The sequence below is a fragment of the Pseudonaja textilis genome, chromosome 7 (assembly GCF_049901715.1).
Source record: "Pseudonaja textilis isolate UNSWEBS1 chromosome 7, rPseTex1.2, whole genome shotgun sequence".
Taxonomy (NCBI): Eukaryota; Metazoa; Chordata; class Lepidosauria; order Squamata; family Elapidae; genus Pseudonaja; species Pseudonaja textilis.
In genome coordinates, this window is record NC_141996.1 from 53,279,191 (window position 1) to 53,297,900 (window position 18,710).

General features: G+C 42.3%; 1 protein-coding gene across 2 annotated transcripts in view; it reads left to right on the forward strand.

The window, feature by feature from the left end:
- Positions 1 to 2,087: 2,087 nt before the first annotated feature.
- The window catches only part of LOC113444751 (interferon-induced GTP-binding protein Mx2-like), a 43,973-nt gene continuing 27,350 nt past the window's right edge, over positions 2,088 to 18,710 (forward strand). For both annotated transcript variants that reach the window (XM_087937646.1, XM_087937647.1), the window contains exons 1-6: positions 2,088 to 2,218; positions 3,430 to 3,498; positions 9,992 to 10,184; positions 11,687 to 11,821; positions 13,573 to 13,727; positions 14,695 to 14,833. In XM_087937646.1, the coding sequence (XP_087793772.1) occupies positions 3,466 to 3,498; positions 9,992 to 10,184; positions 11,687 to 11,821; positions 13,573 to 13,727; positions 14,695 to 14,833 (655 nt within the window). In that variant the 5' untranslated portion in view covers positions 2,088 to 2,218; positions 3,430 to 3,465. The remainder of the gene's footprint in view (positions 2,219 to 3,429; positions 3,499 to 9,991; positions 10,185 to 11,686; positions 11,822 to 13,572; positions 13,728 to 14,694; positions 14,834 to 18,710) is intronic.

The following is an 18,710-nucleotide window of genomic DNA, read 5'->3' on the forward strand; positions in this document are numbered from 1 at the left end:
TTATTTGGGACTACCATATACAATTGATGCTAACAGTATTTGAAGAAGTGGCAGAATGACCTCAGGATCTTTGTGGTATTCTTCGGCTTGGTGGGATTTGGTGGGATTAATTCCTAGACTTTGGCTACACAGCAGAAATAACTACTAATGTAGTTATTATGACTAATGACATTAGTCATAAATGGGTTATAGGAGTGACAAGAAAACAATTCATTTGAATGGCTTTTAGATTGCTAAATCAGAATAAATTTGACTGATTGCAATTATTTCTCCTTTGTGCCAGTTCTTGCCAGAATTTCTTTTGGAAAAGTCAGAGCTGGCAACAGGAGAATACATGGAGTCATCACTTAATAACTGTAATTGGAACCAGAAACTCCTTCAATAAACTACACAGTTATTAAGTGAAACATCACAAGGCCATGATGTAAGTTCAGCTGCAGTTGTTAAGCAAAACACAATAGATTGTGAAGCACTAAGTATGATCACAACTTGCAAATTACTGCCAGCTTCCTCATTGATTTTTCTTGCATTCAGCTATCAGTGAAGCTTACAAATCTTGTGAGTGTGTGGACACAGCAGCCATCATAAATGCATGCTGATTGCAAAGTGCTCAGATGGTGATCACACATGCTGTGGGATACTGGGATGGGTGCAGGTTTGAGGACCAGTTGTAAACCTACTTTCTCATTTGCATCATAACTTTGGTCTCTGGATGAGCAGTTGGTAATCAAGAACTGCCATCTGTCAGAAATGGTGTAGGGTCTCCTGCCTTGGTGGGGTGGGGTTGGACTAGATGGCCATGAATAAGCATTCTTTGTTCTTGCCAAACAGACTCCACAATTACAAACTTCCAGGTCTCTTTTCAAGTGCATGCCATAACCTTGCTTTGTTCTAGCAGCAACCCAGTAGTGGGATTCAACATTTTTTACCACTGGTACTGTGGGCGTGGCTTGGTGGGAGTTTTAGGGGAAGGATCCTGCAAAACCCCATTCCCTCCCCACCCCATTAACCTACTTTCCAGCTCCGTTCTCCTGTGCAGGGCAACAAAAGAAGACCTAGTCAATCAGCTGGGACTCAGGAGACAGAGAATAGATGGGGGCGGGACCAGTGGTATTTGCGGTTCTCCAAACTACTCAAAATTTCCGCTACCAGTTCTCCAGAACTGGTCGGAACCTGCTGAATGTCACCTCTGCAGCCAGCACATCACAAACTGCTACTTTATTATGTTGGAAGTTAAAACCCACCCATCTCCTAGGAAAATGAAATATTTTAAGATATGCTAAAAAGGCAGAATATTTCCCCTAAAAAGAAAAGTAGAAACTCAGAGGCAGAAACTCAGCCCCACACCTTTGCTAATGGGCCGTTACTCTGGCCTGGGCCAGTCTATTTTACATAACAAAGATCTACTCCAGGTAGAGCTATCATAGGAATTGTCCAAAGCCCTTTCATTACATCATCATCCGGCAAGGCTCAACCAAGCCTGGCACTCAGCACAGCCTACACTGAGTTGCCCCTGCATGGCCCCATGGGAGTCTGACAACCAATCAGAATATGAGCTGAAATTCAAATCCCAACAGAAGGCATAAAACCCAAGGGTCTCTCAGCATCTTGCCCCTTCTTTTTCCTCACCCAACATCTTGAAGCATGTGATTGCCCTTTTCACTTTGGAGCTCCAAGCCATGTGGTCCTGTCCACCATTAAACCATCTCTCCAAACAGCCTCCGTGTTTCCAGTGTCTTTCTTCCCCACTTGGAACTGAACCCAGAAGGATATTTCTTCCAACAATTACTTTCATTTAATCAGCTTTTAAAATACTTTTAAAAGTACTACGCGGAAAGCAAAAGAATGGGCTCATTTACTGCTAATCCTTTTGAGAAAAAGTGATTTATCATTGGAGTTGAGGTCTGGATGGGGGCGGGGAGAAGTGGTTTGAGGGTTTCGTTTCTTTTCCTTCTCCGCAAGATCTGGGAAAATGATTCACATTAGCGGTGAGAAATGAAACTCGCTCTTGCAGGGAGCGAGCGCTGTTTCTCGGGAAACAGAAAGTTCCCGGTATTGCCGATTTTTTTTCGTTGCCGGGGTAAGTTTCGATTTCTCTTCACCGAGAAACTGAATGGGAAGGAGTCCGTTCTGCGGTGAGGGTCACTTAGTCTTCTCCCGACCTGCGCCGAGAAAGCATCGTCTTCTCCTCCGACGCTCCCAGCTCCGAGCCTGAAAGGTAGGAGTCTACAGTATGGAAAGGATTTCAAATTGCACGCTCCTTCCTGGCGGAATGCAGTTCGTTTCAGCGGAGGGAATTAAATAAGACTGCTGGAAGATCTTAATGATCGAGGTAGTTTGGGGGCGAGGGAAGGGGGTCCGACGGAATATGCCTCGGAAGCGTTGGAATAACAAGAAAAGACGGAGAGTCCCGAAGTTGCTGGGTTTTCCCTACTGAGGAGCGCAGAGATCCTTTGAGCATCAGAAACTGAATTCCCAACTAATCACTGGCTTTGCAGATTGTAGAAAGGACACCTGTGCAGGCTACGTGGGTTGGTAAAACCGTGGTTTGCTTAATAAGCCACAGTACTTGATTTCACAAAAGAAGCTAAGGTAGAACCGTAGATCATAAATCACAGCAATGGAGCTTACTTAGAGTTAAATGTGCGAACGTTCTTGCAGTGTTTAAGAATTTCTGCTTGATCTTGAAAGCAGCAAATGAACATTTGGAGGAGTGGTGGGGGTGGGAGTAAATAAAATTAATTTAGCAGGAAGGCAGGGGTTCAAGCCCTTTGAAAACAAGTTGTATAATCACATAAAAATTGCATGTCTGAGGATACTTGTCGGCCCTCAAATGGCATTTAATTGAATTTCTGACAGTGAGAATAATCAACCAATGGAACAGCTTGCCCTCGGAAGTTGTGAGAGCGCCATCACCTGAGACTTTCAAGAAGAGATTGGACTCCCATCTGTCAGAAATGGTGTAGGGTCTCCCGCTTGGGTGGGGGGTTGGACTAGATGACCTATAAGGTCCCTTCCAACTCTGATTGTATCTGAATGTAAGAAGGGGAGGCTGTCAGTAAGACCAATGGTTTGGAGGTGCCTTTTAGCACACCCAAAAACAATCTTTAGAGACTTTGTTATGGTTTGTAGCTGCTTATTTTAACAACGAAGCTTTTTCTGAAGAGAATCCAGTTTTTAACAGGTCAGCACCAGACTGTTTGTTTGTTTGTTTGAGGCAATGCACAATTTATGCCAAATTATTGACAGGTGTTTATGTAATGCTTTGATTATGCATTTACTCTGCTAGCATACTTTCTAAATTATCATTAGCTGTTGATAAAAGCAGTTAAAAGTGGACATCACTTTTATGTCCACCCATTGGATCAGGTGAGAATGTTACTGATATTATGGCAGCATCTTTATGAACTAACAGTGTTTTTATTCCAGAACATATTTTGCTGCATAGACACTACAAAGTCTGCCATGAAGAAATCCAGAAATACTGAGTTCAAAAAGGTACTGCTATGGCATATGTACAGATTATAATATATGTTGCCAATTAGGCAAGGCTGGGTGGGTGATTTTGGGGGCAGTTGCTCTCATTCAACATTCACAGGGTTGCTGTAATGGGGAAATTGGAGATGAGAGCATTAGGTCTGCATACTACATTCTCTCTCTCTCTCTCTCCCCTATATATGTGTGTGTGTGTATAAAGTTTTCACGGGTACTTACATGTACGGTATTCAGCTTTGTTCGGGTATTTTCCCATGTCCGTCAACGAACACTATACAGAAGCCTGATGATAGCAGATGAGATTCTGCCAAAACGTTGCTACAACTTTAAAAGCACAACTATAATGACGTGGGAAAATATCCAAACAAAGGTGAATACCACACACACACACAGAGACAGACATATATATGTATGTATGTATGTAGGTCTAGGTGTGTTCAGGTCTTTTTCCATGTAAAATTAAGAGTATCTTGGCGATGTTTCGGGGAGGTCCCACTCGTCATCCTCAGGCTGGTGATTTCAGCTTCGTGCCAGTGCAAGCAGTGTGTGATCGGAGCTGCTGTCTCTCTATAAATACTGGTGGTGGGGGCTGGTGTGCTGGGCTGGTTGGCTGCACTTCTGCCTCTTGATTGGTTGATGGAGTTGATGTTGGTATAATGGGCTGTGTGAGTTTTGTTGTGGAGATATCCTGGATTTTGTGCAGTAATCTCCTGGGTCATTTGTTTTGTAGTGATTTTTTCCATTAGCCTCTCATGTTTTAACAGCTTGGGTAATGGGTTGTGTGATGACCTTGTGAGATATATTGCTGTGGTATCCTTGGTTTTGTGCTGTGATTTCCTGGGTCATTTGCTGTGTTGCAACTTCCTGAGTTCTTGTGGTATAATTTCCTGATGTGATATCCTGAGCGGGTGGCTGTGATGTAGCATTCTGGGTTTTGGTCTGGCTTCGAGTTTGGGGTCTGGGTCTGTGTTCTTGGCGTGTGTCAGCTTGTTTGGTTTTGGGATTGGGGGGTGCGACAACTGCATACATGATATTTTTCTGACTAAAATCAGAACTCCGATTTTTCATCGCCCCCTCCTTCCCCCCCCCTTCTTCTCCTCCTTCCCCTCCCCTCGGAAGCCTCCTGAGTCAGGAGCAGGGAAGCGGCTGCCCAGCTCTGGAGCTGATCCACACCACCAGCTGGAAAGGAAGGGTGTGTATGTGTTGGTGTTGTGTGTGCGATTTCTTGGTGCGTGGTCTCTTTTGGCCGGCCCTGAAAGAGCACGCACGGGGCAGGCGGTGGAGATGCGGGAACGAATGCGGGAAGGAAGTGATCCTCATTGCAAAGTTTTGCCTCTTTCCCTTTCTTTTTCTTCTAATGGAGTGTGTCTCTCCCCCCCAACCCCCCCAAGATAGTGTGACTTCGTTGTGAATGGTCAGAGCTATTCAGCTAAGGTGCAAGGATGACTGTATGTTGCCACCCAATCCTCATTCTTTCCCCCTGGACATTCCCTCTGGATCTCCGCGTTTATCCCTCAAGATTTATGCAACTGGGCAGGAGGCGCTGGATTACCCGGCGCCTTTTGGCTTCGGGAGATAAACGCTACAAGGAGGCGAGAGCTCAGGACCTCGCGCTCCTCTGGTGGGAAGCGATGATGGTGCTTCTGTCCGGGGTTAGGAAAGCAGATGAGCTGAACAGCGGCTTGGCTACTTACCTTGTGAGGCAGGGGAAGGCAGGAGAAGGGAAGAAGACGGGGGTGGCATGGGGCAGGGGGGAGAGGTTTCCCAGGGATGCGAAGGTGTGGAAAGAGCCAGACGGCTGCAGCTCCTTCCAGAGAGTGAAAGCAATGTTCATTTACTGGAAAATTGCCCTGCGGGAAGTTGCGTGGAGGAAAAGAAAAAGAGCTTGGAACAGCGACTGGAACCGGAGCTCCCTTGATTAACAATTCTGAATTTTTTTCCCTTTCTTTTTTTACTCCCTTCCCACCATTGATAATTAGGATCTGGTGCCTCCAGGGTCCTGTTGGCGGTAGAGAGGGATGATTAGATTTGGGGAGGAGGGTGGGGTCAGAAGGAAAAGGCACCCCTGGCTACTTTTCAGATTTTTTTTTTCGGAGGGGAATATCATGCCTGCAGCTGGCAAAGCAGCCGTGGTCTGGTTTCTGGATGGTGGTTGTCCTTTGTTTATAGGATGGGTTTGGGTTTGGGTCTGATGAGGGGGATTGGCGGTGATGTTCTGTGTTGCTTTGGGTCTGGTGTTGGTTTTCGTGGCTGGGACTCATTTGTTGATGAGGGCTAGTTTCCAGATGTCTGGTAGGCGGGAGGTATCGTCCCGTTTATTCATGTTATGGGGGTGTTTCTCTCTATTTCGATGGCTTCCCTAATTATTCTCTTGCTGGAGTGTTCAGTGTTGGATATTAATTTGGTTCCTTCGAAATTAATTTCATGTCCTGTGGCTTTAAGGTGCTGGAAGAGGGAGGAAGTATTTTCTTCTCTTCTGACTGTTTTTTTGTGTTCTGCGAAGCGTGCATTTGTTCTCTTGTTGGTTTGTCCAATGTATGTGGCTGGGCAATTGTTGCATGGTATTTCATAAACTCCTTGGTTTTCTAGCTGGATCTTGTCTTTGGGGTTTCTTAGGATGTTGGCTATTTTTTGGTCAGTGCTGAAGGCTGTCCTGATATTGAGTTTGTGGAAAATTTTGCTGATTTTGTCTGTGGTGCCTTTGATGTAGGGGAGGAGTGCGATACTGTTGTCTTGTTCTGTGTCTTGGTTAGTTCTGTTCTCAGGTGGTCTTTGTCAGCTAGGCGTTTGGTTCTGGAGATGAGGGTTTTGGCTACGGAGTTGATGGGATTGTGCATTTAGGTAGTGGTTGGTGTGTAGATGGTGTGTTAGGACGTCCAGGAAGGGAAGTTGGTTGTTGGTTTCTGTTTCCATGGTGAATTGTATTTTGGGTTTTAGGTTGTTGAGATGCATGTGGAAGTTGTCCAGTTTTTCTTTCCCGTGTGGCCAAATTACGAAGGTGTCATCTACATATCTGAGCCAGAGCTTGGGTTTGTGTTTGGATTTGTCTAGAGCATTGGTTTCAAAGTGTTCCATGTATAGGTTAGCGATGACGGGTGAGAGGGGTGATCCCATGGGTGCTCCTTCTATCAGTTTGTATCTTAGTCCATTGTGGATGAAGTATGTGTTGGTTAGGCAGTGGTTGATCAGATCTAGGATGTGTTTGGGGGGGTTGTATTTGTTTTGGATGGCTGTCAAGGCTTCTTTGATGGGTACTTGAGTGAAGAGAGATATGACATCGAAGCTCATGAGTAGGTCGCTGGGTTGTAGGTTTTGTTTCTTTATTGCTTCTATGAAGTGGAAGGAGTTTTGTACGTTTGAGGTGATGGATTCTGTGTAGGGCTGGAGTTGTTTGGCGACAAATTGGCAAGATTCTGTAGAGGTGAGCCTATGGAGCTGAGTGGTATTCCTTCTTTGTGTATCTTGGGGAGGCCATAGAGCTTAGGGCATCTGGATGATTTTTCTCTGGGGATGATTCTCTGCTGGATCTCTTCACTGATGGGAGACACTTTTATTCTGGATTTGGTGGTTTTTTCTAGGTAGGTGGTGGGGTCAGTATTTAGAGGTTTGTAAGTGGGATCTTGGAGTAGATTGGATAGTTTGGAACAGTAGTCCGATGTGTTCATTACAACTGGTGTTGCCTTTTTCTGCTGGGAGAATGACTACGTTGCTGTCTTTCCTCGGGTTGGTGAGTGCTTTTTGTTCTTCTCTGCTTAGGTTGCTTCTGGGTGGGTTGCTGGAGCAGATGACGTTGGTGACTTCAAGTCTGATTTTGTTGGCTGCATCTGGGTTGATTTTGGTTAGGCTAGCTTCAACTCCTCATATAATGTTTTCAGTGGGGATGCGTTTGGGGGCGACTGCAAAGTTGAATCCTTTGGAAAGGACATTGGTTTCTGTTATGGTGATGTGTTGATGTGTTGTGTGCTGTTTGTTTCATTTGTTGTTGTGGGGAAGGGTTGGGTTTCTGGCATTTCTCTAGTCTGTGGAGTTTCCTGGTATGTGTGTGTGTCTTGTGGGAGGTTTCTGTTTCGGCTCTCCAGAAGGCTAGTTGTTTAGATTTGTCCCAGAGTACTGGGTGGATTTTGTTGCTGAGTTTGAGATGGAGTGCGAGTAGGTCTCTGTTGGTTTGGTCTAGTAGTAATCTTTTCTTGTGGAGTTCGTTTCTGATTACAGCTAATTCCATTCTTTTCAGGATCCTTTCAGTGGCTGAAATTTTGGAATGGAATTTGAGTTGGAAGCATGTGGGGATCACATTTTTGTCTCAGCAATTGCGTAGGAATGTGAGGTCACATAAGATGGTGGCTCTTCGGACTTCAAGTTTCTCGTAGGTCCTGGTTAGCTGGAAGGTTTCCTCCCTGTAGAGGTACGATATTTGTTTTCGTAGATTTTCACGGGTACAGGTATGTCGGTCTAGGTGTGTTTGGATCTTTTCCCATGTAAGATTAAGAGTATCTTGGCGACGTTTTGGCGAGGTCCCATTCTCCATCCTCATGCTTTCGGCTTCGTGCCAGTGCAAGCAGTGTGTGATTGGAGCTGCCGTCTCTCTATAAATACTGGTGGTGGGGGCTGGTGTGCTGGGCTGGTTGGCTGCACTTCTGCCTCTTGATTGGTTGATGGAGTTGATGTTGGTATAATGGGCTGTGTGATGACCTTGTGAGTTTTTTTGTGGAGATATCCTGGATCTTGTGCTGTAATCTCCTGGGTGTTTGTTTTTTAGTGATCTTTTTTCCATTAGCCTCTTGTGTTTTAACAGCTTGGGTAATGGGTTGTGTGATGGGCTTGCAAGTTCTTTTGTTGTGTCATGTGTGTGTGTGTGTATACACACACACACACGCATGCACACACATACACACACACATATATATATTCATATACATATACATATACATATGTATATAAATAAAATCATATTTGGAAAAAACAAACAACCCTAAAACACTGAAGACAGCAAAGCTATATCTGTAGTCAAAGTTTAGCAACCACAACTGGGACTGAAAACTTGGCACTAAGTGGAAAATCACATGACCATGATAGATTTATTTCCCCTTGGGTGATTAAGTGAAGGGCTCTGGTTGTTAAGCAAAAAGTCACATGACCATGACATGATTTTATTTATATGTTCACTATTCACTCTGCTTGTCACAGACCAGTTGCAAAGCATACATATGGCAATTACATCACCATGAGGTGCTGCAGTGATTTAGATGTAAAAAATGGTCCCAAAGTTGTGTTCTTTTTTCCATTGCCGTAACTTTGAACAGTTGCTGCCCAAGTTAGTCAGAACACAAGGACTATCTGTACTTTTCTTCTCAGGCATCAGCTTAACTTCCTAAACAGTGTTTAGGCATCTGTACATCAACTGAATTGACAAGAGTTATTTTTATGAGGCAAAAGGAAGCTAAGGTGCAATCTTGCAGGGTTTTTTTAATGTTCATTACCTTTTCTGTATTAGTAATTCTTTTCATGGGAAGTACAGTTCCAGCTCTTTTGGGAGGAAATTGTGCTGTCCAGACAGTTTAGAGTTAATGGGATTTGGGATAGTTAGTTAGGATTTGAGAGCTGTCCCCTTAAGCAGGGGTCCCCAACCACCGGGCCCCGGACCGGTACCGGTCCGTGGAACATTTTCTACTGGGCTGCCGGTTTGCTGGGCACCACCCTCTTGTTTTGATGAGAAAGTGCTTCTGGTGAGCTTTTCTGGTTGGAAAGTGGCGTTTGGGTCCTGGAGGAATCCTCACGCCTTAGTTTCATCAGGGGTGTGTGTGGCTTCGAACAAAACTAAGGTTGGGAGGATTCTTTCAGCACCCAAGGCAAGGCGAGCTGAGCGACCGTCCCAAAGCCGTCCCAAAGCCCATCGACAAAGGTACAAAGGAGGAGTTGAAGGTGGCGGGGAGAAGTGGGGGACAGCTGGCTGGCCGGTTGCTCAGCTCGCCTTGCCATGCGTGCTGATGCCGGTACCGGGCCGCAGATCATTTTGTGATGCCGGTACCGGGCCGTGGCACAAAAAAGGTTGGGGGCCACTGCCCTTAAGGGAATGCATCATGCTAAATGTAGTTAAGGTTTCCTGGGAAATGTAGTCCATGTCATGTGGTCACATATGTAATCCTGATTGGTCACTAAATTGACCCTTGTTGGGTTGGGGGAGGCTCCCTCACTCTTGCCTGAATCCACCATACGATGTAGTTGCTTCAATCATCATGGGGTTGAGACTTTATTATCTTTCTACACCACAATGCAGATATGCAAAGGATTGGACATTAAGAAGAACCTTGTCATAACTGTGAGTTGATAAGAATGCCTGATGAACCAATAAAAAAGACTTTGTATGGATGCTTTGTGGAGTTGATCTGTCTGCTTTATGCCATCCAAATATTAATATGCAGAGCAAGATTTCCAAATTAAAGATTAAATTCCAAGGTCAGTAGAGGAGGCAACTTTAAATTTTGTTTTATTTCCTTAGGAGGCAGAAAATTATCTGTGCAGCCAGTATGAACAGAAGATCCGTCCCTGTATTGACCTCATTGATTCACTGAGAGCCCTTGGTGTGGAAAAGGACTTGGCGTTGCCAGCAATTGCTGTGATTGGAGATCAGAGCTCTGGAAAAAGTTCAGTTCTAGAGGCCTTGTCGGGAGTTGCCCTTCCTAAAGGCAGTGGTGAGAATTTTCCCAAAGCTTTTCTTAGACTTCCCTAGCTGGTACTATTCCGATATGTTGGCCTACAAGTCTTATTGCTATACCTCCATTCCTGGGGGAATGGAGTTTATATTCATCTTGAGAACCAGCTGCTGTAGACAGGTTTTCAGTTGGAATGAAGCTTTTGAGAGATGTTCAATTAGCTTTGTGAACTTCAGGAGCCTAGAACAAATGTGAACTTCCATATTTTTTTAATCAGAACATGTAAATCAGGCCATTCTCTACTTATTTTCCTTCTTATTTTTATATTAGCTTCAACTGAATCAAAATCAGTTTGTCCTAATTTTCCAAACCAGAGGGCTTCTGTGTGTATAAAAAAAAACCCCTGTATTCATATCCAAAGACAGTTACTACCCAGCACTTAGTTGAATGGCATTCAGAATAGGTTTAAATTTTTTTAAAATTATTTAAATTTTAAAGTAAAAACTAGGTAAATTAATTTTTTTAAAACTATGCAAAACAAAAACCAGAAACCAAGACATGGACAGTACAGTATTTAGTTGTTATTTTTCTTTCTGCTTCTTTTCTTGATTATGTTGTTAAATCTTCTATCTATCTATTCTATTCTTTAGTCTTTATTATATATTATTTTAAAAGGGCTGTATGTATGTTCCAGCATAACTCTGAAAGCCTCAAGCAATTTCAACCAAACTTGGTAAACAGATGGCTTACCCTTTGGAAACAAAAAACACTGGGGGTAATATCTCTCGGGGGGGGGCGTGTTTGCAGGGGTGGGTTTCTATCAGTTCGCACTTATTTGCTAGAACCGGTTGTTAACATTCTAAGCAGTTCGGAGAACCAGTTGTTAGAAGAAATTATTGGCCTAATCCTGTAAGGAAGGCAGGAAGGAAACATTCTGGTGTTGCTTACAGAAACTGGCTCTTCGTTAACCCTTATTACATTCTTGGCAGGACTAGACTTCCTGTCTCAGGAACTTATCTGGAGTTTTTTTCCCGTCCTTTGCTGGTACTTTGCTTGTGTGGAGTGACCACTCAAAGTTACAATGGCGCTGAAAAAAGTGACTTATGACCATTTTTCATACTTATGACTGTTGCAGCATCCCCACAGTCACGAGAGGCCAGGCGAAGAGATGCGTGCCTCAGTGTGAATGATATTGAGTTGGCCAATAACATGACCACCAAACCACATCCACCTGGTCACATGACTATCAAGCCACACTAATCAACTAAGCCACACCCACAGAACCGGTTGTTAAAAAAATTGAATCCTATGCCTGGATGTGGCTTCTGCTATGGTAATGGCTTCACAGGGCTCCCTCTTGTGGAAGAATAGAAGAACTGCGATGCGGTGTGAGAATACAACAGTGTCAATCCCTACTACAGGATTTTCCTGTCTAATACAGGATTGGGATAAATAGATACCCGGGCAACACCAGGTTATCAGCTAGTATCTAATAAAATAGATGATATCTGTAAAATTAAGAAAAACATTTAACTTTGCAGGGATTGTTACCAGATGCCCTTTGGAGCTCAAGATGAAAAAAAATAATAAACAAAAATGGAAGGGGAAAATTATGTATCTAGAAACAGAGGTGAAACTGGAAGATTCATCAGAGGTGGAAGATGCAGTTAGGAGAGGTAATATTCAGTAACAATAGAATGGCTTTTCTTTTCCTTAAAACAATCAATATATATAGAATTTTAGCTTACAATAGTTCTTTAATGGTAGTGAAGGATAGAAGTAGAATGAAGGTTTACACTAGTAGCTTACAGTGGTTTCACTTCTAAACATATTTCTGCTTGTATTTGATATTTGATTTTAATTCCATTGACTTTTAATCTAAATATATAATCATGTTTGCTGCTGTTAGAAATTTCAAATGGTATTATATTTTCACAATCTTACTTTAAAATGTTTACTGAGAAAAGAAAGGGGGGGTATATATTTCTTTTCTACTCTCAGATTCATGTTGTACATTCCATAAACAAATTCTGCTTCATAGCCATGAGAGTACAAATAGTTCTCAATTTATGACAGACAACCATATTTCTATGGTTGAACATGCCACAAATTATCTATATAACCACCTTAGTGAATACTGAGTTCCTCTTTTCCCTAACTTCATTTTTTCAAGGTTCTTTTATTTTTATGTACATTCGGGGCAAAGTTGCTGTGCTATAAAGCAAAGTATCTCCACTTTTGTTTTGTTTTGTTTTTTATTTCCAGAAACATCTATGGCTCCACATAAGTATTTTATTTTATTTTCAAAACTGGAGATGGGTGCCATCCAGCTTTGGTTTGGAAATGGTCATTTTTAAAAAAAAAAAAGGTGCAAAGACCACTTTGGATTAGAAAGTATTATGGAAAGCAGTGGGGGTGATAGGAAATATTCTTCAGTCTGCCCTTGAAATCTATGGTTTTTTAAAAAAATAATAATTTGCAGTATTTGAAAACTAGTTGTGCCCACTGTGGCAACTCTTTTGCATAAATAGCCATGCACATTCTTAGATTTTCAGAAGTTCTTACTAAATCAAGCAGGTTGCCTGGTGCTACAATCATTTTTCCCTTGAAAACATTTTCTATATTTTTTTTTGCGGTGGAGTGGGGGGAATTGGGCTAGGAAATAACAGATTCTATTCTATGAAATTTAAAAATGTAAAATGAGAGATTATTCCAAGATTGACATTGAAAGGACTAGAGTAAAGTTTAATCAAGCTGCCAAAAGCATGTTTAGATTGTGAGAGGGTATACATTTGATTGATAAATAGTTTAGAATGGAATATTTTGATGTTCTATCCATGTTAGAAGATATTTTTTCTCTCGTAACTTTCCTTGTGTAATTCCTTTTAATTGTAGCACAATTATCCTTTATTTTTGATTCTGCTTTTTCACTGGCCTGGCACTAATATCCTGGTTTTTAACAATAAATTAAGCATACAGTGTGTTTCAACCTTGCTATGAATCATGATACAATAAATGCTAGCTAGTATTGCTTTCCCGTTATTCTGTGTAGATCATCTCATTATAGCTATGAAAACAGAAATAATACTGCAGAAAATGTTAGCTCGGTAAGGAAATCCCTCTACTAATATTTATTAAATACTTGCACAGCTTTCCAGCTTGGCTTTTAAAAATATAGTATTGTATTATCTATGTATCACATTGTAAAATTTAAAAGATATGTGTTATGAAATGATTTTAGCATGCTGTCTCAAAATATTTACATTTGAGTACACAGAAGTACAGAAAACCTGTTGAAAAATACAGTATATGCTAGTCTGTTTTCTTCAGAGGTCTTTTAAAACAAATGGTGGTTTGATAAAACTACTCTGTATAAAGAGTTTCCCATAACTGAGTTTGCTGCTTTGTTTTGCCTCACACAATATAGCCCAGAATGCAATAGCTGGTGAAGGACTGGATGTTAGCGACAAATTAATTACCCTGGAAATTAGTTCTCCAGATGTTCCAGATCTCACGTTAATTGATCTTCCAGGAATTACAAGAGTGGCAGTAGGCACTCAACCACCAGACATCGGCAAACAGGTAAAGTAAAAAAGATTTTGTAGTGATAGGTATCTGATTATCAATTGAACTGGGGGCATGAAGATATGACAGCATTGTTTACTGCTAATTTCTGCTAGGAAAGATCTTTACACGTTTCAGAAATGAGATGTACAGGTAGTCCTCCGTTACTGATTCCCTCAATAAGTGGCCATTTGAAGTTACGATGGTGTAAAACCTATAGCTTTGCTACAGATGCATTTATGGCAGCATCCTGCAGCTACGTGATCACTATTTGTGTGCTTTGCAACTAGCTTATGACAAGCAGAGTTAATAGAGACATAGAAGTAAAACAATTCTGTTCATGTGATGTTTCACTTAGTGACTGTTCAGACAGACCAAATCAGAATCAAGGTTTTAAAGTGTTTGTGATCACATGAGTTTCTGCTTAGTGATGGTGGTGCTTAATGACCAAGTTGCCTGTCCCAGTTGTGGTCCCTAAGCGAGGACTATCTATAGAATTTATCTTCCCTTTAGTTGATCTGTAGTCAATGAATGGATTCCAGAAATTATGTTGAGTTTACGCAGTGTATTTAATGCGTCTTGGAATGCCAGTGGAACTGAATAATATTCCCTACCTAGTAATCATGATATCCAGATGTGTGGAACTTCATAGTGTTCCCCTGCTTAGGCTTCCTGCTCTTGATCTATAAGCCTCTGGACAGAGGCTACTCAATATCTGGATAAAGTGGACAGGCAAATTGTGGCTCCCCCACAGATATTGAATGCTCTACATAGAAGCAGCATCTGTGAAACAAAATTTGGCCGGTGGGGGTTAAAGTAAGTTGCAGGTTATATACTATACATTACATAATACTTTCATTATACATAATAAATTTATGCATAGTTATGGTAGCCTTGATAGAATAAATTATTTCTTCTTTCCAGCTTTATTGAAAATAATTTTATCTTCTACCTATGCCTGACATAAAATGCAATTTAATTACAGATCATGACATTAATTAAGAGATATATTACCAAACAAGAAACCATCAATTTGGTTGTGATTCCAAGTAATGTTGATATTGCTACTACAGAGGCATTGAAAATGGCTCAAATAGTAGATCCCGAAGGAGAGAGAACACTTGGTAAGTTAACGAGATCATTAAAATATTTTTTCTACTCATGAAATACTGTAGGATACTACTGTAAAAAAATATATTAGAAATTAAGGTTTTGGGTTTTTTTAACTTTTTAAACAGTTATTGGAAGTCTGATTTTAGTAAATTTCTGGTTATCGATGCAATCGTCAAGAATGAAACATTGGCAGCAATGTGTCTCTTCATTTCAACTTGTCATTAGAGTTGGGAGATGTTGATTACATGGGTTAGTTGGAGAAACAAAACTTCTACCGTTCCACTGAAATTTGTGACTGTCTGGAAAGTTTTCAAGGATGTCTTAACAGGTGTGAAGAAGAAGGCAGATGGTTCCTATAATAAAGAGAACTTGTTTACATGGTCTACGTGGAAGCATGGGATTTGGGCAGGGAAATTCATTGTTCAATACTGTGAACTGGTGCCTGAGAATTTCAGAATTATTTTTACCTCGCCATTATCAAAAGCTCATTGTTTATTGTTATCAATAAACAATGAGCTTTTCAGACACGAAATGATCCTGGACTTTTTTTGGGATCCTCAAGCTCTGGATGTTGACAGTTGTATATTTCAAATATGCTCATACAGATTATCCTGAAATTACAACCATTTGTTTAGTGAATGTTTGAAGTTTATTTTTATTTATTTAAACATTTATATAGCTACCTTCTTATAGCCAGTTCTGGCTGCCTCCCAATTAAGGATTAAAAGAGCATAAAAGCATATTAAAATGATAAAAACTAAAAACAGCACTTAGACTGCTGGCTGAATATAAAGACAGTCAGATTAAACTCTACAAAGGCTTCCATACAAAGTTTCTTTATTGGATCACAAGGCATCCTTAGATATAACTCATGGTTACCTTGAGATTCATCTAATGTCCAATTCTTTGCATAGCTGACTTCATAGTGTAAAAGCATAGTGATCTTTCATCCCATAACGATGGAGCAGAGAGGGTGAGACACCAGCACGCTGCTAAGGTCCAGGCAAGAGTGAAGGGACCTCACCCAACCCAACCAAGGGTCAATTCAGTGACCAATCAGGATTACAGATGTGACCACATGACATGATCTACATTTCTCAGGATGCATTAACTACATTTACCATGAGGCATTCCCTTAAGGGGACAGCTCCCAATTCTAACTTAACTATCTCAATTCCCATTACCTATATACTGTCTGGACAGCACACTCCCCACCTGGAATTATAAATTCCACTACTAACTAACTATCAATTAACTATATAACTACGATAAACAGTAAACAGTAATATAGCATCAAACAAAGCAAAGCATGCAAAGCTTGAGGTTCAATCTTCAAGTTCAGCCTTTCTCTGCAGCAACACTAGGTTGGTGACTGGTCTGGTGTATAGCATCTTGGTGAAAGTCTGCTGGTCGCTTATGGCGGCCTTGTAGGGTAGACAGGTACTCTTGGTTCCAACAGTTCCAAAGGGTGTTGGCAAGCTGTTGGAATGGATGTTGTGAAGACATCTGCCTGGGTTGGGGCCTGCAACCAAACACCACAGACTATTCCTGAGATTCCCCATCCTAGTTCTGTTTTGAAGGCAAATGGGGAGCCTCTCGGGCCTCTGACTACTTCCAGGCAAGCTAAAGCATAAGGGGCATCTACTCCCAGCAAGAGTAGAATCTCTGCCTCCGGATCTAGAGCGGGAAAATGATGAGCCATGTACTTCAAGTGAGGTATGTTGCTTGCTACCTCTGGTGTTGCGATCTGGCTGCGGTCACTTGGTATCCCATCCCATTCAAACACAGGTGGCAGTGGGAACCAGCAAGTCCCATCTAATGAGTCTATACAGAGTCCAGTAGCTCTCCTCCCCGCCATTCTTTGTGGTACGCTGCACGTTGATATCATAAAATGCACTTTTTCCTTTTGAACAGCAAAGAGGTTGAAGAATGTGGGCTTGGCCAGTGAGCGATTACTCTGATTATCCACTATTACATACATCTTCACTGCTTCTTCTAGGCGTCCATTGGGATAGACATTGGCTAAGCAAATCTGATGACATGAGCAAGGAGACAGTGTGTTATCGCACACTGCCGTGCAGTTGACACTCACCGCTGGCTCTGGGTGTTCTTCTATATCATGCTGAGGCTCCTTGGCTGAGGGAGGGTTATGTGTTGTCTGCTGTGGTAGCTCAGAGTCTGGAGGCAGAGCGGCTGAGTGCTTGTTGCTGTTGCATAGATGACATTGCACCTTGGCTGTGCGGTCTTTAGCCGAGTGTTTAGATTCGCAACACTTCTGGCAGAATCTGTACTCCCTTAACAAAGCCTTCCTTAGGCGCAGAGGTTTCTGTGCACATGCTTGGCACCTGTTCAGCAGGTGCCGAGAGTTGTGTAATGGGCAAAACTGGACTCTCTTTGTTATTGGAGGTTTAAATTGGGTTGTGTCCAGTGGGCTTTCACCTGAACTCTTTATGGCTGAGGTCTTGACCTCGGTTTTATTTGTTGTCATGAGGTTGTGTTCTCTAGTGATTTGCACTATACTTCTGAGAGGTGTAGAGAGTCAGTTGTGTTCTTTGTCAGTTGGGAGATAGCTGTTTCTTAGGTGGAGGTTTCGAAAGCTGTTGCAGGACATTGTTTGGTGGGCAACAAATTCTTGGAGAAGGGCAAAGGGTGGTTCTCTGTTTTGGTTCACGGCCAAAAAGGCATCAGACAAAACAATCCATTGTTCCAGTATCTCTTTTGGTAGTTTGGTAATGATTGCTTCTTTGGTTATGAACTGATCAAGGCAAGCAAGTCCTGGTAAGTCAGAACATTCTTTGGCTGTTCACAGCTGCGTAAGCATGGTGGAAAATTCCTCCAGCATTCGGGTTTCATTGATGGCAATACACAGGAAACCGTCAAGTCGTTCTAATAGCGACTATTCCATCAGTGTGGTATCACCATACTTTCGGTCCAGAGTATCCCATACTCATTTCAGGGCGGTGCTTGGGTCATTCAGTATGGCTGAGTAAATGTCTTTCCCTATTTCAACAGACCGTGGTCCCAGCCATGCCAACAGGAATTTAAGTTTTTGCCAGGATGCGGCCTTTCTTGTTGAATGGTACTTGTGAAAACACGCTTCCACAGTAGGTATTCTCTGCCTGGCTTGTCATTAAATTTATACACACTGTTAGCTGCTAAGTCCAGCTTTCCCCATCGTAGTAACGATTCTCTGTTTCTTCTCTGTGATGGCAGATCATCTCTTAGTATAGCGTCCTTGTAGGCATGGCGTTCTGGCTCGAGGGCATGTGTTGTAGACAGTTCGTGGTTCTCCTCAGAGTACTTTATGAGGAGGTCATGAGCCGTTAACACATACGAAGGTAGTCTCTCTTGCTGCCGGGTGTGGGTACCACCTTCGTCTTGCCATATATCTGCATTAGAGTTGTCTGGAGGGTGTGGCAGGAACTCTTGCCTGTGGATTGAGTGTGGCCATTGTGGCTGCTTGCATGCCTACCTGTTGAGAAATCTTTGTAGTAACTGGTGGGCTAAGTTGCTTTCCCAGCAGGCCGTGAGACATTGGAGTAGGTTTGCTGCTTTTGGAAAAGGAGTCTCAAGTCTTAGGCCTTACAATGTCAAGTGTTTAGATCCTGTGGTTGAGATTCTTCCCTTCGATTCCTTGGTTCTGGGAGACTGCTAACTAAGTGTGCCGGTTCCACCTGTTTGTTTCGTAGCGAGTACTGCTCATCCATGTAGGCCTTGACCCGTTTATCTGGGCTCTCTCTTTCCAACTCTCCAGGGTTGAAGTTGAGGGAAGCATTGTCGGCTACCTTCCGTAATGCTGCAGCCTGTGCTGTCTTTGTTGCCAACTGCCTTTGTCATTTGACCAACTCCAATTTGGCCTGAGCTTTGGCCATTTCTGCCTATTGGCTG